Here is a 23262-nt window from a genome sequence, read left to right as displayed (position 1 = left end):
AATTTATAAATTTTTCATGTCATTCAGTTATCATTCTGATTTGTCATTTCTAGTCTCAAATTATCTGCACTCATAGCAGCAGCAGATTTATGTGGGTAAAACTTGCACACAAAATATCAGTAACCTCGTGGCGACTTACATTAGTATCGATGGCGCTGACAGCCATCGGCTCCTAACCCGATCTGGTTTCAGTTACTTTGCAGGCTGCCACGGAGCAACCGGCGCTGCTGCGCCATTGACACTCTGTGTTCAAGGTAACAGAAATGAGGGTGTCTTCACCCTTCCTGCGGAGAGAGCCGTACCGAACGCGGCTCCGCCGCTAACAGCGGGTCGGGAGCGGGGCGCCGGCTCCGGCGGGGAGAGGCCCCCCCCTAGGGGTCACCGGGCGGGATGCAGCGGGGATGGGGTCTAGGGGGAGCGGAACTGCCTCTTGCCCGGCAGCGGGGAAGGGTGCTCCTCACACGGGTGCAGCACAGAGAGCGAACCAAGAGAGAGGTCACCTGCTGCCGCGCTGGCCTCTCAGGCGTGTGCTTCCACAAATACTTAGTGTTGTCCAGGAAATACAACGGGGTTTGCAGTTATGTTTCCATGCTTAGCAAGCCCTCTAAACCCAGCTGTGTGAATACAGCAGGGACATGGAATTTCGTTAGTTCTCTTTTCCTGAGCCTGGCTCCGACCTCACAGCTCTTAAGAAACTCAGGCTGTGGGAGAGTCACCGGTGTTTGTGGGATAGAAGGGCTGAGGGGAGCACAGGGGAGGCTGTGGGAGGACAGGGACAGCAGGGCTAGTGGGAGGGCTGTGATCATTAAGAAAGCAGCACCCATGCCCACTGAGGGCTGCCACCCGGATTTTGGTGTGCATGCTGAACACGTACAGCACTTGTAAAGAGGGCTGAGCGACTGGAGACAGAACGAGTACACTTCAGAATTACCATAGCACGAGCAAAACCCTCCCTGGCCAGACTGGCACACTGGCTCAGTACGTGGTCCTGCAACCCGTCACCAACCAGCAGCAGCAAGGTGGGTGAAACGGAGATTTCATCACTCGCAGGGCTGCCTGTATGAGTTTGGCTGACGGAGGACAGGAGCTCATCTTTATCTGGGGAGAGTGTTTTCCCCCAAACTATTCTCCATCATTTCCTCTCAGGATTCATTCTCTGAAGTGACCTATGAATAATTTCCCCCCCAAAAAAACCCTCCCAATCCAGGGATGAGATAACTAGGGATAAGAGCCAAGCACTAAACTCCATTAACTCATTGCATCTAAAACCGATCATTGTATTCCTGTTAATGTCCCTGCTGCTGTCCTTCCCTCTCAGACGGGCTGAGTGGCTGCAAACACAGCCTAGATGATGTGAGCTGTGGGCAAGTGGCTTCGTTTCCTGCTTCTTGTCAGGCCTGTGGCTGCAATACGTCTCAGCATCACCCACCAGCCAACTGGAAGACACTGATTCTCCCTACAAACCTATCCTGGGGCACGTGTGGTTGTTGACTCCACCACTGCTATTCCTGCTCTGCTAAGACCGGTTTTAAGAAAGCCTTGTTAAGAGTCATCTCTAGGCTGCTGGCCCAGCCAGGGCTTCAAGAGGCGCCGGGTCTACCCACGCCATGTCCCGCCTGGCTGTGCCAGGGGCTCCAGCAACGGCAACCAGCGGTATCAGGACACTGCGGTCGTGACAGTGATGCCATTTCACCGAGATGCTCTTCGGCATCCCCCGGAATTCCTGCAACACCGGCAGCTACGGGAAACCCACGTTTGCTGCCGAAAGCCAGGCGGGCAGGCGGAGGGAGCCTCGGCAGCGCGTCCCTGCCCTCGGCCACCGGCTGCCACCGCGGGCGAGAGCGGCGGGGCCGGGCCTGGCCGTGCGGCCGCCCCCCGGGCAAGCAGCTGGGCGGGCGCCACCGGCGGCGCTGGGGGAGGTGGCCGGAGCCCGCGGGCGGCGGCGGCGGCAGGATGGTGAGCGGCGGGCGGGATGCGGGGGCTCCGCGGGCGGGCAGCTCGGCCCCGCCGCCAGCCCCGGGCCATGCCGGACTGCCTCGGGGGAGGGCAGCGGGAGGAGATGGGGGGGAGGAATCGGGACAGACAGCTCCTACCTGAGAGACCAGCCGGGGGCCGGAGGCTAACCCGCGTTGCTTTGGGGGATGTGAACCACACCGTCCTTATGCTGTTGCTGCTGTGATAGTGCTACTTAGGGTATTCTTCCTACGTCGTCCGTCCCCCCCCCCCCCCCCCCCCATCTCGAGTGTGCCGTTCGTCAGTACTAGCGCAAAAAATAACAGTCACGGCAAAGCCAAACTTACCTACGCTGCTGCAGCGGTGCGTGCCTGCGGTTTGGCCTCAGCCGGGGACGTGCTCCAGGCTGCGCGATCCCGGACCTGGTGCCCCTGGGCCCTTCTCTGCGCAACAGGATTGAGTGCGTTTGCTCTGTTTTCCTGAATGCTTGTGAAATGCCGAGGTAAAGGCTGTGATGCTCCCTGGAAGGCATAAGGGCTGTCAAACACTATTACTTCCTCTTTTGCCACGTAAAATCTTAAATGTAAAAAGATGGCACGTTTGGGCTGTATTTTGAAAATAAGTATGGCTTTTCCATGTTCATGTTTTTGCTTTTACAGTATGGATTTATAAATACATGCCTGAAGTCTTTGGTGGTTGAAAAGTATGGTGAAGAAACATGGGAAAAATTAAGGTAATGTGTTCCCAATAAATGTAGTGTATTGAAAGAAAATGCTCAGGAATTTAGGAGCAGAGGATTATGATTTCTCACTGGTAAACAGCAGCTGATGGGTACCTCAAGTAATTTTAAGAAGTAACTAGCAGGGCAAAAAGCAAGTTTCTTACCTTCACACTCTACTGATTTGCCCCAATTAATTTGTCATTTCAGATAACTAAGGATGACATTTAGTCTTGCAGACAGTTGTGAAACAGATTTGCTGGCTTACTGGGACAATATCAAGAAGTAATTACACTGAAAAGATGTCAATCTTGATAGGAAGTCGGTTTAATTCCAGCACTTTCAGAAAAGCAGCTGAATGTATCATCTTCTCTGAGCTCTGTGGTATTTTCCAAGATATAAAGATATATAGTTGATACTTATATACATACACACAATAGCCATTGAAGACAATATAAAAAAATCAGCTTTTGGTCAAGCCTGTGGAGACCCAAGGGCTTGATATTTTTGCACATGGAACAATGACCCAGTAGACCAGAAGACAAATTAAGACTCCTCTTGCTTTAGCATTTCACAGTATGACGCTAGAGAGAATTTACCATAATACCACAACATGAAACAGCAGAAATGGAGAGGTAGATGCCACCATTCAGCCATGCTAAAGCAACACCCTTAAACCATTAGGGGAAGTAGTGTGCTCCAGTGTAATGCTTGAAGGAGGAGGCTGAGAAATGGTTTAACAGCAAACAGTGCCTAAATGAGTGCCAGCTGGGTCACCCAAGCATGTTATATTTGCAGCACAGCTAGGACCAGAATATTGTCTTCTCTGTTGCAGACTGCAGGCTGGAGTCCCAGATTCTTTCTTGACTTTTGAGGTTTACAAAGATGAGATTACAATGCAGCTCGTTGACAAAGCCTGCAAAATATTAGGTAAGTGTCACTGTGCCTCAGAAATGAACCATCCTGGGTCAAGCCTGAGACTGCAGCCTAGGTTTTAGCCTCCTGAGCTTTCAAAATGCTCTCCCTATGTAGCAGTTTTTCTGCATTCACTCTTAATCCACCCGACAGCATTTCAAGAGCTTCCATTCCTTTCTTATTCCTCAAGGTACCTTTATTTTGCCAGGTGTTCCTGCTGACATGGTTCTGAGAGAGTTTGGAGAGTATTTCTTTGAATTCTGTAAACGCTCAGGCTATGACCACATGCTGAGGACCCTGGGTGGAAATCTCTATGAGTTCATAGAGAACCTGGATGCATTGCACAGCTACCTGTCCCTTTCTTACCAGGCAAGTTCGAGTAGTAATTACTGAGCAGATATGAGTAGACTCTGACAGAGGTCGCAGCCCAAGGAACAGCATCTCATAGGTGTGAACATATAAAAATATATATACATAAATAATAGAAAAAAAGGCTATTAACAGGCTATTCAGAAATGAATAACCCCAAAGTGTTAGGACTATTTTAATATTATTTTTTTTTCTGGGTAGTCCTCAGAATTAGATATTATTTAGATCATTGGCTCTAATGCACAGTAGATTTTTCTTCACATACAAGCATATTTAATTTTCTGGTATTCAGCTTATTCGTATGACTGCTTATTTTACTAAGACATGGGATGATTTTGTACAAGTGGAGTTCGCCAGTTTTCTTCCTCAAAAAAAAGATACTGAAGAGTTTTTTGTTTGTTTTTCCTCAGGAGATGAACGCACCATCTTTTAGGGTAGAAAAGAATGAAGATGGGTCAATGCATTTACATTACTATTCAGACAGAAGAGGTCTGTGCCATATTGTGCCAGGTAATCAGATAGAATGCAGAGTACGGATCAGCTGATAATGCAATATATATGCCGCGTAATCATATAGTTGCAGTTACACTTTGCTCAGTTTTCAGAATCGTTTTTCAGCTGAGGACTGGCCATGGAATTGAAGCCTGGCAGAATTTAGTCACCAGATACCTGCCCTTGGTATTTTCCTACTGCCTGATCACTCCTAGCTTCCAGTAGCTTCTATCAAGACTTATGATACGAAAACCCAGGCCATAAGTCTCCATTCCTGCTATAGAATGCCTATAGAATTGCTTTCCTAGAAGAAAAAATAAAGTTCATGGTGTGTATTTTGTCCAACTGTTGATCCTTTCTCAGAGACTCCTGCTCCTTAAATTACAGTGAAATAGAAATTATAGTTGAAGACATCCTGTAACAAATAGTCCTCCAGTACATGCAATCTGTAAAACTACTATTGAACCCTGCTCTAAACTGAATCTTTTACCAGCATTTTTAGGAATCTCCACAGTTGTACTTCTGCAAGTGCTAAATAACTGTAAGTCTGTTAAAGATGATCACATTCATTTCTGTCATATATAACTGCTGAATTTAGAAGCTTATCAAAACTTACCCCTTTGTCAAAACTCATTTCATATTTCTATTGAAGCACAGAACTATTTGGAATTTCAGACAGAGCTTTTCATGTAATTGTCCAGTATTTTGCCTAATAGCTAAGCAGAAACGAGAGAAATGATGTTACATCTTCATGAAAGATAATTCCTTCCTTTCAAAAGAAAATGGTCTGCAACAGCAGAAATGGATTGTGACAGCTCTTTAGAATCCCTGCACTTTTTGAGTTAATGGGAATTAATATTGTCGGTATGTATGACTATTTGGTCACATTCTTCTAATATCCTGCTGAGCTGCTTCTAGTGAAAATAAGTATTTGGCATCAGACAAGGCAAAAGAAACAGTGACTTTAAAACTTATCTCTTATGCACATATTCTTATCACAACAACAGTAGTAGGAATGACATAGGTTGCTTTCTACTTCCAGAGTCTTTTGGAAAAATGATTTCAGGAACAGTGAAATTCCACTGTGGGCCCTCTAAAAGGGGAAATGGAAAGGGTTTGTTCTTGGCAATACTTTGTCTTTTGTTTCTTCTTCAGGAATCATTGGTGCAGCAGCCCTGGATTTTTTTAATATTGAGCTTTCAATGGAAATAGTCGATCAAACAGAAGAAGAAGAAAGAACTGGGAAAAAAGAACATATTGTTTTTCTTGTTACTCAAAACCCTGTATTTTCATACAAGGAAAGAAATGAATTTTCTTCCTCACCTCAATATGTTGCTGACTCTGCAAAACAAATTGAGAACCAACAGAATAAAGAGGTATTGTGATAGTCATTATCACTGTATTATTAAAATATGATTAAAATAAAAACGCCCTTGAATTTCCCTCTGGATTTATTTCAACAGGACCTTGAAAAAGGCAAGAATGCAGTTAGAGACAGAGGAAGCTCTGTTTGTCCTGTCAAGAAAAGTCACTGGAAAACAATAAGAGGAATGATCACACTAGGAAGAGGTGAGAGATCATTCAAAGGGAGCTTGTCACCATTTCTGAGTCTTCAGTAAGACAGTCAGCAAGCCTCCCCCTCTCCACCCACCAACCATTTTGAAGTTACCATTCATATTTCCTCTGCCTCTTTTCAAAATGTTTCTGGTTATGTTTCTTTTGGTTAGACACTGGTAATCAAAGAAGAATTGCAGATAATAAGCATGCTTAGTAATGACAGACACTTAAATGGAATATGACCTGTCACTTCTGTCTCTGAAACAGGATTTTCATCTGAAATGTATTCTTCTATAAAATGACATTGTGTGGTACATTTGATATTTTCTTCTCATGTCACCAGGCATCATCTAGCCTGATGATGAATTTTAGAGTGTTTAACTTAGTAACTGCTATCCTTTCCAAAGTTACCAACTGTAGTTAATTCTGAAAGCCAAATTACACCTACTGCTACCAAAAATCTACTGCCAATCTAGTAATCTCTGTTTATACCTTCATATATGATATGTTTATATATCTTTACAAAACACAAGGATTTTTTTTTCAGTTAGTTAGGATCTTTTAACTCCCCAAGAGGAATGAGAATCCAGCTTGGTATCGCCAAAATGTCTGGATTCTGTGTGGAGTGAAAAACTGAACCTGGTACCATCTGGTGCAATGTCACATGCATTACAAGGGAAGATATATTGAGTAATGAATTAACATATATTCAAAATGAAACTTTAGAGTAGCATTATTCCTTAAAAACAAAATAAAATCCTTTAACAATAAGTGCAAGGGTTATCAAGAGCCAGACTTTGAAAAATGAAAAACCCACGCTGACTTACCCCAATGCAGTAAGAGGTCTAAAACTTGGGGCCTGTTATTTGTAATCTTTTTCACCAGTCTCCTAAATGACTTGAACATTTGTTATCAAACAGACTTTACTGCAGTAACTGTTGCAGCCACCTTCTGCGGGGCACAGATCACTTGCACTAATCATCCTTTTGATCATTGTGGGTTACTGGGTAATCCAGTTTATACTGCGAAGATCAAAGGCTTTGGGTGCTTCAGTTAGATGAGCCCTTTAGTATTACTCATTCATTTTAGAGAAATATCTGTTTGCTAGACCTGTAAATAGCTCCCCTGTAGATCTGTGACCATTTTGTAAAAAACCTCAAAATAAAATAGAAACAAAACAGTGATTTGATCTTTGTGCTATGAACTACAGTTCTTATTACAGGAGACTGAAACCCAGACCATGCTGGATTTTTTATCCGTAAGTGGTCCTTAGTAGCCAGCAAAATATATTAAATGTACTTCTGTGTACAGTTTTTGTGTGATACAGCTGTGTTATATTGCCATGAGATCTGCAAATTCATAGAGCAGTAACGTCTACAGTTGTTCAGCTAGTCTTACTGTTTGTTTCCACATAACTTCATGTATCTGATGCTCTGTGCTTTCTGTGTGGTTAGATTTTGAACTCTCAGCTACTCAGATCAGTTGCTAATCAGCTGTGGATTAAACTGCAGAGCATTTAGCACAGATGTATGCACTTTTCTGGACCCACACACGGTTTACTTTATCTTTGCTCATTATGATATAGGGTCCTGTCTCAGTGCTAAAAGGTAATGCTGACTGGTTTGATGAGGTGCGACCCGATTAAAAGCTACACATTTATCTTGCCACAGGTAAGCTCCTGAGAGGATTTGATCCTGTTTATCCCAAGAGTCTTTGGATTGACACAAAAACATTTTGCAATGGACTTCCTTTTCATATGGTTTTTGACAAAGAGGTAGGACAAGCATGTGGTAAGGGCTTTAGTTTGCATAAACTGTATAGTAACTTTTTTCCTGTTTTGACTAGCCTATGGTTCACTGCTGTGTGTGCTCTGTATACAGCACACACTCAGTTGTAGGATTTGCAGAAGTACTCCGTATAGTGACACGTGATAGGAAGTCACTCATAACTATTGGATCTGGATCATTTCAGAGAGGAATCTCCTTTGAATTTATCGAGATTACCATGTTTGAAACAGCTGCAGATACACCAACAAGGTTTATTGCAGCATTACCAAACACTGAACAGAATTTTCTGAGGTCACTGGCCACCTTCCTGTACTTGGATGTGCCAGAGACATGACCCATCCTTTAAACTGGCTTTGTACTTTTGTACTTGGAGCCGGTCACCCTCTCTTCCCAGTTACTAATCTTTCCAAAGGCTTTTGTAAGGCTTTGCTGTCAGCTGAGGCTCTACATGTTCCTGGTGGGGAAAGCCAGCTATCTACCAAATCTGGCAGCGTGCAACCTCATCTAGTAGGAACTAGACCCCAAAATCTCTGTATCTTCCAGGGACGGATTGAGTCTCCTCTCCTGTGCACACATACTCTACAGCAATGGGATTGCCCTTGTCTTGGCAGAGACTGCCCTGGGTCTGGTTTCCAACCAGCCTGAGTTCCCACCAAGCTACAGTTCCTCTTGCTCAAAATTATGTACATAGAATTTTATCTTAAGACAGGAGCAGAGAAAGGAGAAGCTGAGAATAAGACAGCAGAAAAAAAGCTGAATATAGGCACTTAGGGCACATGTTTTGGCATCACACCAATAGAGATTCCAGAGCACATAGTCTGCTTTTTGCCACTGTCCACATTAGCCAAAGTTCAGAGTTTTAAACCTTTCAATACATCCAGTCTCCATAATTTGATAAAATTACTAGTGTGGACAGAGGGCAAGTCCTGCATACTGGCAGCTAGGTCAGAGCTTCAGTAGCTCTGATGACAAGCAGTGAAGGCAGGGAGGACATTTCTGCAGGAGTTAAATGCTCATGTATGGTCAGCAGGCTAAAAGAGAATAACTAAACCTCTACACAGCAATGGTTAAGAGAAGGTAACCCATGGCATCCACTGGAAAATTAATATTTGCCAAGACATTTTATGCCACGGTTATTTTCTTTCTGCAATGCAAGGGACACTACTAATTTTCACTTGCAGCCATCTGTAAAGCTATTTGTTAGGCCTGCACAAATGTAAATAGATGACTTCTTTTCTTTTTAACTATTGAAAAGTAAGAGCATTTGGATAGCAACATTCCTTTCTGGGGACTTTGTCTTGCTGTGAAGGACACTCATTGTCTTGCTGTGAAGGACACTCATTCAGAGCTTTGTGGTAAAACACTAACAAAATAGAAACTTTGCTCAGAAATGAGCTATGTAGTGTAGCAAACCAAAGTGCATGTAAGTGTACAAACAGTGATCTGCTATAGCTTGGCCTGAACCTAAACAGAATATGAATTATAACACATTGTCCATATTTTCTTTTTAAGCTCAGAGTGAAGCAAGCTGGTGTGAGCATTCAAAAGATTGTACCTGGCCTTCAGACCATGGGCATCTGCTTGGATCATTATTTCAGTATTGTTCACCCAGAAGTACCCTTCACCATCTCTAGCATTCAGAAATTCATCAACAGCCAATTTGTTTTCCAGACTAGAAGAGAGATGATGCCAGAGTCATGGAAACAACGGCCAATGCTAGAGCTGAGAGGTACTTCACTGTTTTCAAGTAGCTTAAATGTTCATATTAAATCAGGAATTATGCTGGAGTTGAACTAATGCCTTTCTGTAGGCTCCTGGTTTCACATAAATCCTATAAATGCCTTTGTCATTGTGGAGTGAGGAGAAGATTACACGGTTCTGTTTAGAGACCGTACTAAAAGATACTTGTAGACAAATTCAGCTACTACCTCGCCAGATTTTGAAGGCTTTCAGTCGGAAGTAACAACTGTGTTTCCATTTGAAAGGCTTAGAAAGACACTGTTTTCCCTAATGCAGCAAAATCGTCTTTGCAGGTTTCCTGAGTAACAGAGGCAAGGTCAAACAAAGGAGGATTAGATTGTTTTCTGAAGCACCTCTAATCTCAGTTATTCAGAGTCTCAGAATTTAATCAACTCCACTTGAGTTTGGAAGGGACCTCTGGAGATCGTCTAGTCCATCCCAACTCAAGCATGATCAACTAGAGCAGGTTACTTAGGACCATGTCTAGTTGGGTTTTGAGTATGTTCAAGGATGGAGACTCCACAACCTCTCTGGGTGACCCATTCCAGTGTTTAACCACCCTTACAGTTAAAAGGTTTTTTCTTATGTTTAAATGGAATTCCTGCATTTCAGTCAGCATCTGTTGACTTTTGTCCTTTCATTGCATAACACTAAGAAAATTTTTTGCTCCCTCCTATGAGGTTATTTATAAATATTGGTTAGCTCCCTCTTGAGGCTTATCTTCTGTAGGTTGAACAGCCCCAGCTCTCATAGGTTCTCTCTGTATGACATATGGTCTGAGCCTTCCCAGGTCTTCCATTCTTTACTTCTTGAAAATAGGAGTGACATTTACATTCTTCCAGTCCTTAGGAACATACCCCAGTCACCATGACTTTCAAAACTAGTTGCGAGTGGCCTCACAATGACACTGGACAGCACTCCTGGATGCAGCACATCACTTCTTCTGGACTTCTGTATATGAAATCTGTTTAAACGTTTACTAACCTGAGCCTCCTGTGCTGATAGCTGGTCTTCATCACTCCAGACTTTTCCTACTGTCTCAGGGCCCTCAGATTCCTGAAGCATGATTCTCACCAGCAAAGACTGAAGCAAAGAAGACACTGAGTACCTTAGACTTTTCCATATACTTTCTCAGCAGACCCTTTGCCCCATTCAGCAGCAGGACCTCATTTTCACTAGCCTTCCTTTTGCTACTCATATACCTGTAGAAGCCCTTATTGTTCCTCAAAAGATGCAGCTCCAGGTGGGTTTTGTCTTTTTCAGTCCTGTCTTTTCCTCTAGGGTGACCTGACCCAGATTTCACCTCTTGTATTCATTCATTTTTATATTTGAGTTTAGCCAGGAGCTAAACTCAGAAACCTCAGGAATTGCTTGTGCCCTGCTGTGTCCAGCAAATATCAAAGTAGCTAAAGTTCACCATGAAGCTTCCTGCACTTGTCTTGATAAAGACTCATCTACTTGTTCTTCCTGAGCAGCACATCTGTAGCAGACACCTCTAATCTGTATCTAGAAGCTCTCAGCTGGCTCATCATCAAGCCCTAGAAAGAACTCTGTGCATTTCGCTTGCTCTTTCACATAAAAGGTAGCTTCCTCTCCTCGCCAGCCTGTCCTTTCTGGAGAGTTTGCATTCATCCTTACAGTACTCCAGATGTGCGAACTACCCACCAAGCCTCTATCACCCCCTGAAACTGCACACAGACCTCTGGTTCCTCCTGTTTTTACTCCATGCTGTGCACATTTGTGTACAGGCACCTCAGAGAGTCATGCCCATTCATAGGAAAGGTTTCCCCCATAATGCTGTCCCATGTTTTAATTTGCAAAGGTTAGAAGCAAATATGTAATGTTAGGCATTACTCTGGGGTGATCCCTGCAACATGGTTGTATTGTTACTCTTGGGCTTAATTGGGATTCAGTGCCAGCTGCCCCATCAACCTTCCCCAGCCTTCAGCCACAGCCATCTGCTTCACTGGGGACCTGTGGAAGGGAGACAATGCCAGTCCTCAGAGTCAGCTTCTGCTTGTGGAGCCACCAGGCTCAGCATGGAGATGCACTGAGCTGTGTGAAAGTAACTGTCCACGTCTCACCTCCCCATAGCTCTACACATCAGCCTATGCACCTGATACAGAATTGTTTTGCACTGCTAAGGATTTTCTTTGCCCAAGGAATTACTACTTTACAGATGGAACAACATCTTAAACCCAGCCACCCAGCACAGGCAATGCCAGCTCACAGATATTGGGTTGCATCTTTAGCACATACAGACAATAATGAAACATGGGGTGAGCATTCCCATGATAGTACAATGCAAGCATCACACCTGCCAAAGCCCTATTCCTGTCTGCTGGGCAAAGAGGGGCAGGGAACGAGGGAAGTGCTTAGAGACAAAATCCTGATAACATTGCTACAGCTGGAGGAAAGAAATGGCTTCTCCCGCACCTCCATGCATTTTGATTCCTAAAATGCGAATACATGATTCATTCTTAATTTATGCCTTTGAGGGGCGTTATGTGCTATTGGCTGGGTTTCAAGTGTGGATAAAAATAGATTAGTTAGCTGTGCTTTTAGTTTTTGTAGTCACATTTTCAGATCCTGGTTTCTGTCTTCACCCCCTGCCCCCTCCACCCCCCAAAGTTACATAAGAATTTACAAATTGGAGTTATTTTATTTGCTTGATTTTTCTGAGAGGAACGAGTTTGGAATGATTTTCTGCTCTGTGCAAGTAACTGTAATGGCATCCGGTTTAAGTGTTCCGTGACCTCAATTTTGCTTCTCTGAACTATGTAACATGGCCTAATTTTTCCTTCTTTCCTTTCACCTTTACATAATGAGTGCCAAATCTGGTATTCCTGAGATTCAGTAAAAAACAGAGATAAGGGAGACCTTGAAAAAAAAACAAAAACAGTGCTACCAAAACAAGGAACTTTAGTCACAGGCACAATTTTACCTCCTCTTATGCTCTCAGGGTTAATTCACATGGTATATCTACTGATCCAATCTGCTGCTCATCCAGTTGCCCTGGGGATGGGGTGAGAGAAGAAGAAATGAATAGGAATTCCTAGATTGCTGTTCAGAAACCAAGGATACTTATGAAGCAAATAAAGAATAATAACAATAATAAAATATTAAAAAAACAAGCACATAACCAAATCTCAATTGAGAAAACAACAACTCCCTCCCTCCCCCCAAAAAAAAAAAAAAAAGAAAAATCCATTCTACATTTCATGCATTTTTGTACCTGCTTACTTAGGTGATCATAGTGACTGAAAGCTCCAGCACCCAGGAAGGAAGGCTCTGCTGATTTGGCCTACATATTAGCCACTATGAAATTAAACTTTGAATGTTTCACTTAATCATTGTGAGTCTCAGTTCCCCTGTGCATGGTGCTGACTGACTGGATTAAGGAACAGCTCAAGAACTAGTAGCAGAGGAGGGATGCTTTGAACACTGGGGCTCCTCATGAAAAGGAGGGACCTGAAGCATGGTTGGTCTCTGCGTAGCCGTTGCAATGAGTGAGTGACTGCTTTCTGGGTCCTGATTATCTTTTTATTTGCCTTGTGTACCTCCCCTAAACAAGTCCAGCTCTAATTCCCTGAAACAGAGTGATTGCTGTATTGATCCAGACCCTACCAAAAGCCACTGTCTTTAGAACTCGCCCCCTAAAACTGAGATGAGCAATGCTGAGCATCACGTGAAAGTCCAAGCTGCTGAAAACTCTTACCAGTACTTGTTTCAAACAGGCCAGATGATCTGGATGGAGTCTCTGCAGTGCATGCTCTATCTCTGCTCACCTTTGCTTCGCACTTTGCATGAACTGGAAGAACGACAGATGCATATTGCAGACATTGCACCTCACGACGTGACCAGGGATTTGATTCTTCTCAATCAGCAGCGACTGGCAGAGATGGAGCTCTCTAACCAGCTGGAGAGGAAGAAGGAAGAACTGAGGATACTGTCAAAGCACCTGGAGGAAGAGAAGAAAAAGACCGAAGCTCTGCTCTATGCCATGCTTCCTCAGCATGTGGCTAACCAGCTGAAAGAGGGGAAGCGAGTTGAGGCAGGTGAATGAACAGGATGCATTCATGCACCAGGTGATGGTGATAGAGGGATGGAGGTGCTGGCACAGTCCTTTGCCACTATCATGGGGTGCCTTTTCAACTTGGTGACATTCATGGGTAGGAGGAGGATCACAGATCCTTAATCTCTCTGGTAATAAGGGTTAGACTACTCTTTTAAGCAAAGCTTTGGAAGCTGTTTGCTAAAGAGTTTCCTAGGAGGTAAAAGGTGGTAGCAGCTGACCATTCAAAGAACAAAATTCAGCGTTTCAACAGTAAACTGAGATTTTGTTTTTAACATGGTCATAAAAGGAAAGGGGGTCTCAAAAATGAAAGGAATAAAGAAATTGCTTTTTCCTGGAAAATTCTCACAGTTCATCTTTGCTATCTATAAAGCTAGCATCATCATGATTCCCTTTTTTATTAAGGACAGCAAGTAAGAATATGCTTTAACTTCCTTTAGTAAACATACCCATGAAGTTAGGAATAAAGAGCTGAGTATATCCTGAATATGGATGCAAAAAGGGATGTATTCAGATGCCTGGATTGAAATGTGCGATGATTCTTATATTTGATATACTCTTATATCGACATATCTCTATCAGCAGCCGTATAAGAGTATTACAATTGATGGGTCATATGTCCTAGAAAAATGATGGGAAAGTAATATTTGCAAATAGGTCTCAAATAGATGGTGTGATTGTCCAGCTATTACAAGTACTTACTACTGGTCTTTCTGCTCACAGGAGAGTTCAAGGAGTGCACTATATTGTTCAGCGATGTTGTGACCTTTACCAACATTTGTGCCCAATGTGAGCCTATTCAGATAGTTCTCATGTTAAATTCAATGTACCTGCGATTTGACAGACTGACCACGGTGCATGACGTGTACAAGGTATGTACTGATAGGCAAAGGCTGTAGAAATCGTCTGGGGAAAGATTTTGCTGTTGCTGGGTTGTTTTGTTCGCTTTGTTTTGTTTTTAAATGCGCTTAAATCCTCTTCCCTCCAGCATGATTTTAGGTAAACCATAAAATATTGCATATTTGTAGTGGCCACACAGAGAAACTGAAAAACAGGCAGAGGTGTGATTAAATGTATTTAAAATTTTCCAACATGTCTGTCATGGGTTAGTAGCTTTCCACAGCATTGCACCAGAATGCTGTTCTCTCATACATCTCTCTTTCAAATTCCTACCAACACGATGGGATATCCTAGTTTATGGACCAATTCGAATAATTTTCCTGGTTCTTTTATTCCAATCTGTTGTAAATAGGTCACTATGTCCCCTTCAGTGGGAAATAACATTACAAGTTATACCCATATAATACTTCAACTTTGTTTTGCTTCATGAAGGTCTCCAGCAATGGTATAGCTCTCTTGTTGACCCCAGAAAGCATTGAATAGATCTAGACTGTAATGTATGTCTTGTCTCCAAACTGTGATGGAAGGATCAGAGCCCTGGTTGACATATAATAATAGCATTATTAACATCTCCAGAACTACACAGATTTGACGAGCTGAAGAGCAAGTTCTAAGTTTCTGTCTGTCCCCACCACGTTAATTATTTAGGAAGGCAGAAATAGTAAAGGGTGAAATCCAAGTCTCATTCATTCGTTGCTCAGGCAAGGCATGCAGTTCATCCTGCAATAAATTGTACTAGGAAATCAGAAGCATTTCTGACTTGGCGAGGAAACTGTGTTCAATAATTGAAGCATTCAGGATATGGCCCACAGATTTTAGGATAAATTAGCATTATATTCTAAATCATCCATCATGAGTAAATTATCTGTCACTATAATAATCTCCTTTTGATGCCTGTATATAACTCCTATTAATATTGAAGGAGGTGACTAGGGTACAGGAGTGAGGTTGAGATTACTATTTCAGGTAATTGACAAAGAAATAAAATACAGAAATTGATCAAAGACGCTTGGCCCAAGCTTACAAACATCTGAAGGTATGAATAAAAATCGTGTTAAATTAAATCTCCTGCCATGACTGATAAATAATTAGGGTATCTATTTGCATTAGTAGCTTTTTACAGTTGTTTTTAATTTGCTACAGAAAATTACTGCGTTACTATGGGGTTGGCTATCTGACAGAAGGCATGTACAAGGATGCATTTTTCAAGACTAACACGCTGAACAGTTTTAAGTCATTATGTTAATGAAGAAACCCAAAGATGAAATGATGTTCCTGCTCTCCTATTGGTGTTCATTTTTAGGAAATCAAATTAATCTGATTTAAACTGACCTGTTACTTGTTGATTGTAAATGTAACAGTGAAGTCTCATAAGAGCAGTTTAGAAAACTTCCTTAATATGTAACAGTTTTTTCAGTGAATTCTAGACATTTGAGAATTCTCTGTTGCAAACAGGCCTATTCTATTCCCAGGGACAAAGCCCAGACTATTTCTCAGGTGCCTTATCATGCACTTCAAGGGAACTGGATGTCTGAAGGAGAACAAACCCTTCACCATTTGTTTCATTGTGCAGCTTGTTGTGGGAAAACAGCTGGTTGTAAGGAAGTTACTGCTTAGTTAACACTTTGCATTCTCTGACATACTGGAGATTGGAGGTTTCTTAATTGCATATGAACCCCTTAGTAATAACAACAATAATAGTCAGCAGTGAATAGGCTCTCTTGCTTTATTGTGGCTCTAAGAAAAAGAAATGTCTTTTGAAAAAGAAACATGCTTTTAACACCACCAGTGAATTAGACCTAAATGAGAGGATTCACCTGGCAGATAACCTCCTGGCTCAGGAGTCTGTGCCTGGAGATAGCTCTTTGCATATTGGTCTGCCCTGGGTAAGAGGAAGACAAAAAGTCCGACACTTTCACAGCATCTCTTTCTCCTTAGCGTCTGGGATGCTGATATGTAAAATGTGTCAAGTAAGCAGGGACAGAATGCATTGAAATTTTTAGTGTGAAGTCAAGAAAGATCCCCGTCTCAAGGAAAGTCACATGTGCTAGAGCTCTTTCGTGATTGGAAATGTCTTTTAGAAGAAAGGGGGTGTTGATGCAGATAAGAAAAGCCCCAGACAGCAAAGCACTAACCTGAGCAAGACATATGGCATGCTGACGTACTTGTCCCTCTCAATTAAAGGTGGAGACAATTGGAGATGCCTATATGGTAGTAGGTGGGGTGCCTGTGCCTGTATCCACTCATGCTGAGCGAGTTGCTAACTTTGCCTTGGGGATGATAATAGCAGCTAAAGATGTGCAGAATCCAGTTTCTGGAAACCCTATCCAAGTAAGTTGTTAACACAAAGGTACATGTGTGTCTCTCTGCTTCTTGGGTTCGTCTTCTGGTTAATGTATTGCAGTAGGACATCAAAGAGCTTCTTCTGACTCCTCTGTGACTTTCAGAAAGGCCCACATGGGTACATTAAGAGCATCTCACTGTGGATATTTGATATTTTACTGAGGTCCATTTTTGTGTTAGGATAAATTTTTAGGTGGCTGGATAGCATTAAGAAAGATGTTAAATAATAAGTGACATTTTTTGGGGGTGTTTTATGTCTTTGTAAAGATTAGAGTTGGGATCCATACAGGTCCTGTTTTGGCTGGAGTTGTTGGAGAGAAGATGCCTCGCTATTGCTTGTTTGGAGACACGGTGAATATAGCTTCCCGGATGGAGAGTCATGGTGTCCCAAGTAAAATTCATCTAAGCTCCAATGCCTATCAGTGAGTAACTATGATGGACACTTTCCCTGTTAAAATCTGGGCTAAAACCAACTGCCTTGATAACTGCAGCTTTCAGTGTTTCATGTAGGTGGTGCTGTGTTTAGTCACTGATTTATGCAGCTTATTTATAAAGAAAAATCATGGCTTGCAAAGAGTTTTATTCATTCTGACTATTTCAAATGCATTTGTATGTGGAGCCAGAGGTTTGAGTTTTGACCCTAGAGAACAAACTATGGGAAAAAAATAAGTGTGATAGCTTATTTAGAAGTACAGATAGAATGATGTGGATGCTAGAAAGGCACTTAGGGCATTTGATATCCTGCATATCTCTCTGAGCACAACAGTTCATGGTGAAAAAGAATTAACTGCTTAAACCACTGTCCTATTCATGCAATGAGTAATTTACTTTCCTGAACCTCATCTCACTAAAATCAAATACTGTATTTCAAGGATTTTATGTATGCCAGAAGTGGAAGTGAAGACAACCTCAAAGGAGTACAAAAACATTGTCTGGGCACATAGGAATGATATTAGGAAAGCTAGAGCTCAACTAGTATTGAAATGGCCAAGGAAGGTTCGAAGGCAGTAAAGGAGCTTCTGCTGTGATAGCAGAAAAGTATAAATGGAAACGTTGACCTGCTGTGGCAGGTCGTTTAGTGACAGTGCCCTGAATAAAGGCTGAGTTACTCAAGGCCTCTCTTGCCTCTGTCTTCACTGACAAGGTCTTCAAGGTCCTTGCACCTAGAGTCAGGGTTCAAAGAGTAGGTAAAGTACCAGTACTGGAAGAGGATCAGATCTGGGGTCTTTTGAGAAATCTTAATCTATTGAAGTGTATGGGATCAGATGGCATTACAGTGCTGCTGTCATCTTTGGAAGGTCATGAAGGCCAGCAGTGTAGTAACTCAAGGAAGCCAGATGTTACACCTATATAGAAAAATGGCAAGGAGACACTGGTGAACTGTAGGCTGGTCAGCCTCATGTCAGTCACATGACATGTCAGCCGGTGAAAATCGAGTCTTTTTGGGAGCCATGTTTGACACGTGAAGAAGGCAATTGGGAATAGCCACTCTGGATTTGCCAGGAGTAAATCATGACTGATGAACTGATTGAATCGTGATTGCCTTCTCGGATGAAATAAATGAAGATAGTTTTGTCAAACTGATATCGGCTGCCTCAGTTCTTAATTTCTATTTACTGGTCAGTAAGAACTCTCCACCATACTACAGTATTTGACAATGCGATCCGTTGATTTTTGATCAGGCTGTACATGGAAAGCTATAAAAGCACAGCAGGCTTGAATAAACAGTTGAAACAAACTCTCAGTTTTTCGTGGATCAATACTGTTTTTCCCAGACTGTTGCGATTAGATTGTTTGGATTACAAATAGCTTATCTAAAGCATCGGTGTCAGTTTTGCTCATCTTGAATTTTCATATGTCATTTTGCCTCTGATACTTTAGGTGCCTAAAACACAAGAATTTTGAGATGACTGAAAGAGGAGAAATAGAAGTAAAAGGCAAAGGGAAAATGCACACGTACTTCCTCATTAGAAATAAAACTGCAACTGAGAATGAGATTATGGGAAGGCCAATGAGAGACTTAGATTCTGGCCGTGAATCTGCTCAGTCCATTCAAGAAGGCAGGATGGAAACAACACCAGGTAGAGTCAACTTGACATAGCTTTCCCTCCTTGAACAAATGAATGTTAATACAACTCAGTTAAGTATTTTTTCCTGTTCTTTCAGCTACTGAGACTCAGCCAGAGAAGGACCAGACTCCAGCCATTGCAATGAAATACACTGATGGCCCCACAGATGAACAGAACAGCCTCAGAAGAAGAAATCAAGCAAAAATTGCAGATTTAACAGGTAGTTATTTAGTTACCATCTAACAAAGACAACAGAACTAGCAAGTAACTGAGGCTTAATCTTGCAGCATCATTATATTCCTCTTCTGAATAACCATTGTTTTACTCAAGCCAGAAATTCATGCCAACATGTCATGCTGGTGAAACTAACCATTCTGCACACTGTTTAGGGCCAAACAAATACACTTGCAGAGCAATCCCAGGTGTTAATTGTGCACTAGGGAGAAAGAAGCTGACATAGCTGTCAAACCCCAGAGTCCTTCTGGCAGTGCAGAACAGAATAGCTAAACGTTAGACTGCTCTTCCATGAACAGCCCCATTTGTTCACATACGCGGGTGTTTTTCTCCTAGAAAAGCTGTCATTATTTGTACTTATGGGGAAGCCCTTACTGACTTCAGCCTCAGAAAGAAAGAGATCACTGGCTATGCACCTGGCCCTCCTCAAGCCAGCTTCCTGCAGGAGTCAGAAGGATTTACTGCCATGCCCAAAGTTCATTCTCTTTTGAAGTAGCTGATACTGAATTTGATCAGATTTGATGCCAATAGTCTAATCTAACGCATTTGATTTACATTGCACGATTTGACATGCATTTGATGCCATAATAGTCTAATCTAATGCAACTCTACTGATGTGTTTTGTGGATTTTATACAGACAAAATATGTTGTTGCTGATTACTAGGAAATGTTTTACTCCCTTTCCTCCCACGTGCTTAGATGTGGTGGTTAATCCACTATATGGTGCTGACAAACACAAACCTACAGTCATTAAAAACTCATGCTGAAGGAGTATTTCCTTTCAGGCAAAACTTATGATTCCAAAAGTGATGGGAGTCTCCACGGCAACCAGCATGCAGATGATGGTTCTCGTCCTCCAAACCAGGGAAGAGCCAAACCTGCTACTGAAGAGCCACGGAATAGAAACATTCGTTCTAATTTTTGCACTTTACTCTAAGTTTCTTACTTTTTACATTAAAACAAATCACCTTTATTATGATTTTGTGCAGTTTGCTGATGTGCTGATTTGTATATCGAGTACCACATGATTTTTAAAAAAAACCCCACAAAACCAAACAAAAAGAAAAAAGACATCACAGTTTTCAGCAAAAAGAAAGCAATGGAGGATTATTTCTTTTTTTACTCAATCTATATGCGCCATATAATACTCCCACTGGAGAAGGAAACCACTGAAAGATGCTTTGAAGATGTATTTTTCAGCCTCTGCCATGTCTTTGAATATCCCTATGTAAAAATCACGTTTTTGTTATCTGATGCAGCAACTGAGAAAGAGGTGACTCATCCCGCTAGAAATATTCCTACTCAAACGAGCACTTTCCATAAAAGAAACATTCCCTGAAGTGACCATCTGTCTTGACTTGACACAGCCAACAACTTCCCTGTGTAAGGTTAGCAGAATTCGATCTGCATTCTCACTGTGATGACAGATTCATCTATTAACAGGTCTTTTGTTGGGTAAAGGCATTGTGGAGCAGACATGCAGAGTAGATCTATTACAACCAGTATTTTCCCTTCCTGAAGAGCAAATATTGTGTACTTTATAGCACCCAACAGCAAAACAAGATCTGCGACATTTGAACCATGCTGTGCTTAGATAATCATAGAAGGATATGCACATAATGGAGTTACGTAGCATTGAATTCATCGCAACGCTGAAGGACTGTTCAAGGCCTGTGAACTACTCGAGACCTTCAAATAAGTTGCAAGGTAATTTCTCAGCTAAACAAACCCGAAGTTTCAGGTCTACAGAGGAAGCCTGCCAGTGCTAGAACCAATGTCATCAGCGTCATTGAAAATAACAGCATGGAAGATCAACATCACTTACCTTGTGTCAGAGGCTCCTCAGCTGAGCTAATTCCATGCTGATACATCCTTAGACCATGCCTGAGAAAAACTGAAGTTCAGCTGTCAGGGTTTTAAGACACAGGAGCAAAACTGCAATGGATATAAAGGTTGTGGGCAATTTTGGCACACATACATTATGCTCTCATTCCTAAATAAATGGAGCTTGGAGCAGGTGCAATGTGCTTGTACAGGATGATTTGGACAGAAGATGTGCCCCATATAACAACACCCACTTTGGATGTGGATTCGTTGCCTAAGGATGCACACCATTTGAACTTTGAGCAAGAACTCACTGGAGAAGGTGATAATACTGCTCCTCTCTTACAGTCTGGAGCAACACATTTCCACCCCTGTGTCTGCAGCAAGAGTGAAGCTCCTTAAACACCAGGCAGAGAGGTAAGACTGATGAAAGGCATTTCCTCCTCTCTGTAATACAAGATGAAATTTCACCTGGTTAGATTTTATTTTTAAATCTGTGAGCTCCCCTGTCTGGGTGCTCTACAGCTCTGTCTACATTAGCAAGTAGCTCAGACCAGCAAGTGAACAACAGTGCTGCTGTCCACACTATAGGTATTTCAGAGGGCTTGCTACTGTGCTCCCATGCACTAAATACCCGTTACCTTTTGGAGCAGCTTCTAAGCACATCCTTTGGCTTAGTTTCAACTGTAAGAGATCCATTCAGGTGCTTTGAGACCACTCTATAATGTGAAACAAAGCACACGGAATGGGTTTGACCAGCAAATTCCCTCAGGAGGGTACTCCTGACTCTGGCTGAAATGCTGATGTGGATACACCCTTTAACATTAGCACTTTCCATGGTACAGCTGAGCAGCACCATTCTGGGAGAGTGCAGTTTTACAGACAGCAGGATTGTTTAATTTATTTATTTATAAGGATTTTTCTATCTAGGCACTGTTCATTGTTTTGGCAAGGGTGAGATCTACTGTAGGTTGAAGATGCATCTCAGGATTATTGAAGTTGATTTCAAACATTCAACTGTGTACTACCCTCAGACACACAGCATCTGAATTTCACCACCATCCCTAGTAACTCCTCCACCCCAGTCCAGCGCTTGTGACTTTGCACTTCGGCCTTATGACCATAGCTTTAAAAAGACTTTCCTAAAGAAAGAGAATACCCAATTTCTCTCTCACTTACTATGATGTAAATGTGAACTAACACTTAAAACATCACTATCCCACTGATTTGAGAAACAACTCTAACAAAACTTCTTTGTCTCCAAACTAAGGACATGTTTCACTACTCTACATCATTTAACATACTGGAGTGGTGGACTCCACCTTTATTGGCATTTGCTACAGAGATATAAGGCCACTTAGGCCCAAGTACAAGTGTGACACAGGGGAGTACATCTCTCAGTGGCCACTGCTAATGCAGGAGGGAACCTCTTGCTGTCTCAGCCGCTCTTGCAGTCCCATACCTGCATGGCTGAATACCACTAACCACCTCTCCGAAAGCAAGAATTTCCAACTGGAAATTGCTCAACAAGACTGGCCATCAGTGATTAGGGTCTAGTATATATTCCAGGCTTAATACAGATATATTCCAGTGCTGTTTCAGGTAGAAGTGCAGAGCAACTCTGAAGTTGTATGGAACCTCTGGGGAAGAAGAAAAAGACCATGGCTTAATTGTTGCCTGCATTTCTCTGTCCAGATTTTAACATCTGCTTTGCTTATACCTCCTCTTTCTGCACTGAACAATCTATGAATGTTTTATATTGGAATGTTTTAATAGGCAGTAAGTGCTCCATGGTAAGTGACTTCATGCTGTACTGTAATAAAACTGATGTGCTCAGTGGTTTCTCTGTGACCTCTGCTACAAACTGGTTCTTCTGGAGGTGCAGAGCTAGGTCAAATCTGCACAACTGCTTTTAAAAGTCAATGTACCTGTGCATCATCTTGTCTTCTTAAATCTGTGGGCACCGCTAAAGACTGCAAAAATATCATTAAACAATAAATCTTTCCATTAATATGCTGACATTTGTCTATGACTACTTTGATTCCTTTCCCTCTTTTAACTTCCACTATTTCTGTTCTTTTACCCTATAAGTATACAAAAGTTCAAGACCATTTACCTCTAATGCATGTCCAGTGAGCTGATTTTCTTGGCCATACACAAAATTATATGTATTTGTGTGACACCAGCATCAGCAGCCCACTACAACTGACATTGTCATAAGCTTACCAATATGCAATCTTACTGTCAGTGATCTATCTACACTGAATTGATACAAAAAGGGTGGA

The 23262-nt window shown here is 42.2% G+C and overlaps 1 protein-coding gene across 3 annotated transcripts; it reads left to right on the top strand.

Moving 5' to 3' along the window:
* Nucleotides 1–1897: 1897 nt before the first annotated feature.
* On the top strand, nt 1898–22996 carry LOC136010969 (guanylate cyclase soluble subunit beta-2-like). Of its 3 annotated transcripts, none has more exons than XM_065672670.1 (16): nt 1898–1956; nt 2613–2686; nt 3507–3601; nt 3795–3955; nt 4366–4465; nt 5603–5823; nt 5911–6016; nt 7675–7778; nt 9304–9520; nt 13269–13589; nt 14330–14478; nt 16691–16837; nt 17117–17271; nt 18731–18930; nt 19016–19138; nt 19939–22996. In XM_065672670.1, exons 1-16 carry the CDS (start codon nt 1954–1956, stop codon nt 20088–20090), a joined length of 2328 nt encoding a protein of 775 aa, XP_065528742.1. In that variant the 5' UTR covers nt 1898–1953; the 3' UTR covers nt 20091–22996. The 3 variants fall into 3 exon arrangements, 2 of the variants coding, with proteins under 2 accessions (XP_065528742.1, XP_065528741.1); XR_010611116.1 differs by lacking the exon at nt 1898–1956 and having other exon boundaries at nt 2589–2686; nt 19939–21394; nt 22012–22996; XM_065672669.1 differs by lacking the exon at nt 1898–1956 and having other exon boundaries at nt 2589–2686.
* Nucleotides 22997–23262: the final 266 nt, after the last annotated feature.

The sequence above is a fragment of the Lathamus discolor genome, chromosome 3 (assembly GCF_037157495.1).
Source record: "Lathamus discolor isolate bLatDis1 chromosome 3, bLatDis1.hap1, whole genome shotgun sequence".
NCBI lineage: Eukaryota > Metazoa > Chordata > Aves > Psittaciformes > Psittacidae > Lathamus > Lathamus discolor.
Note: the sequence above shows the minus strand (reverse complement) of the source record. Positions and strands in the feature narration are given on the sequence as shown.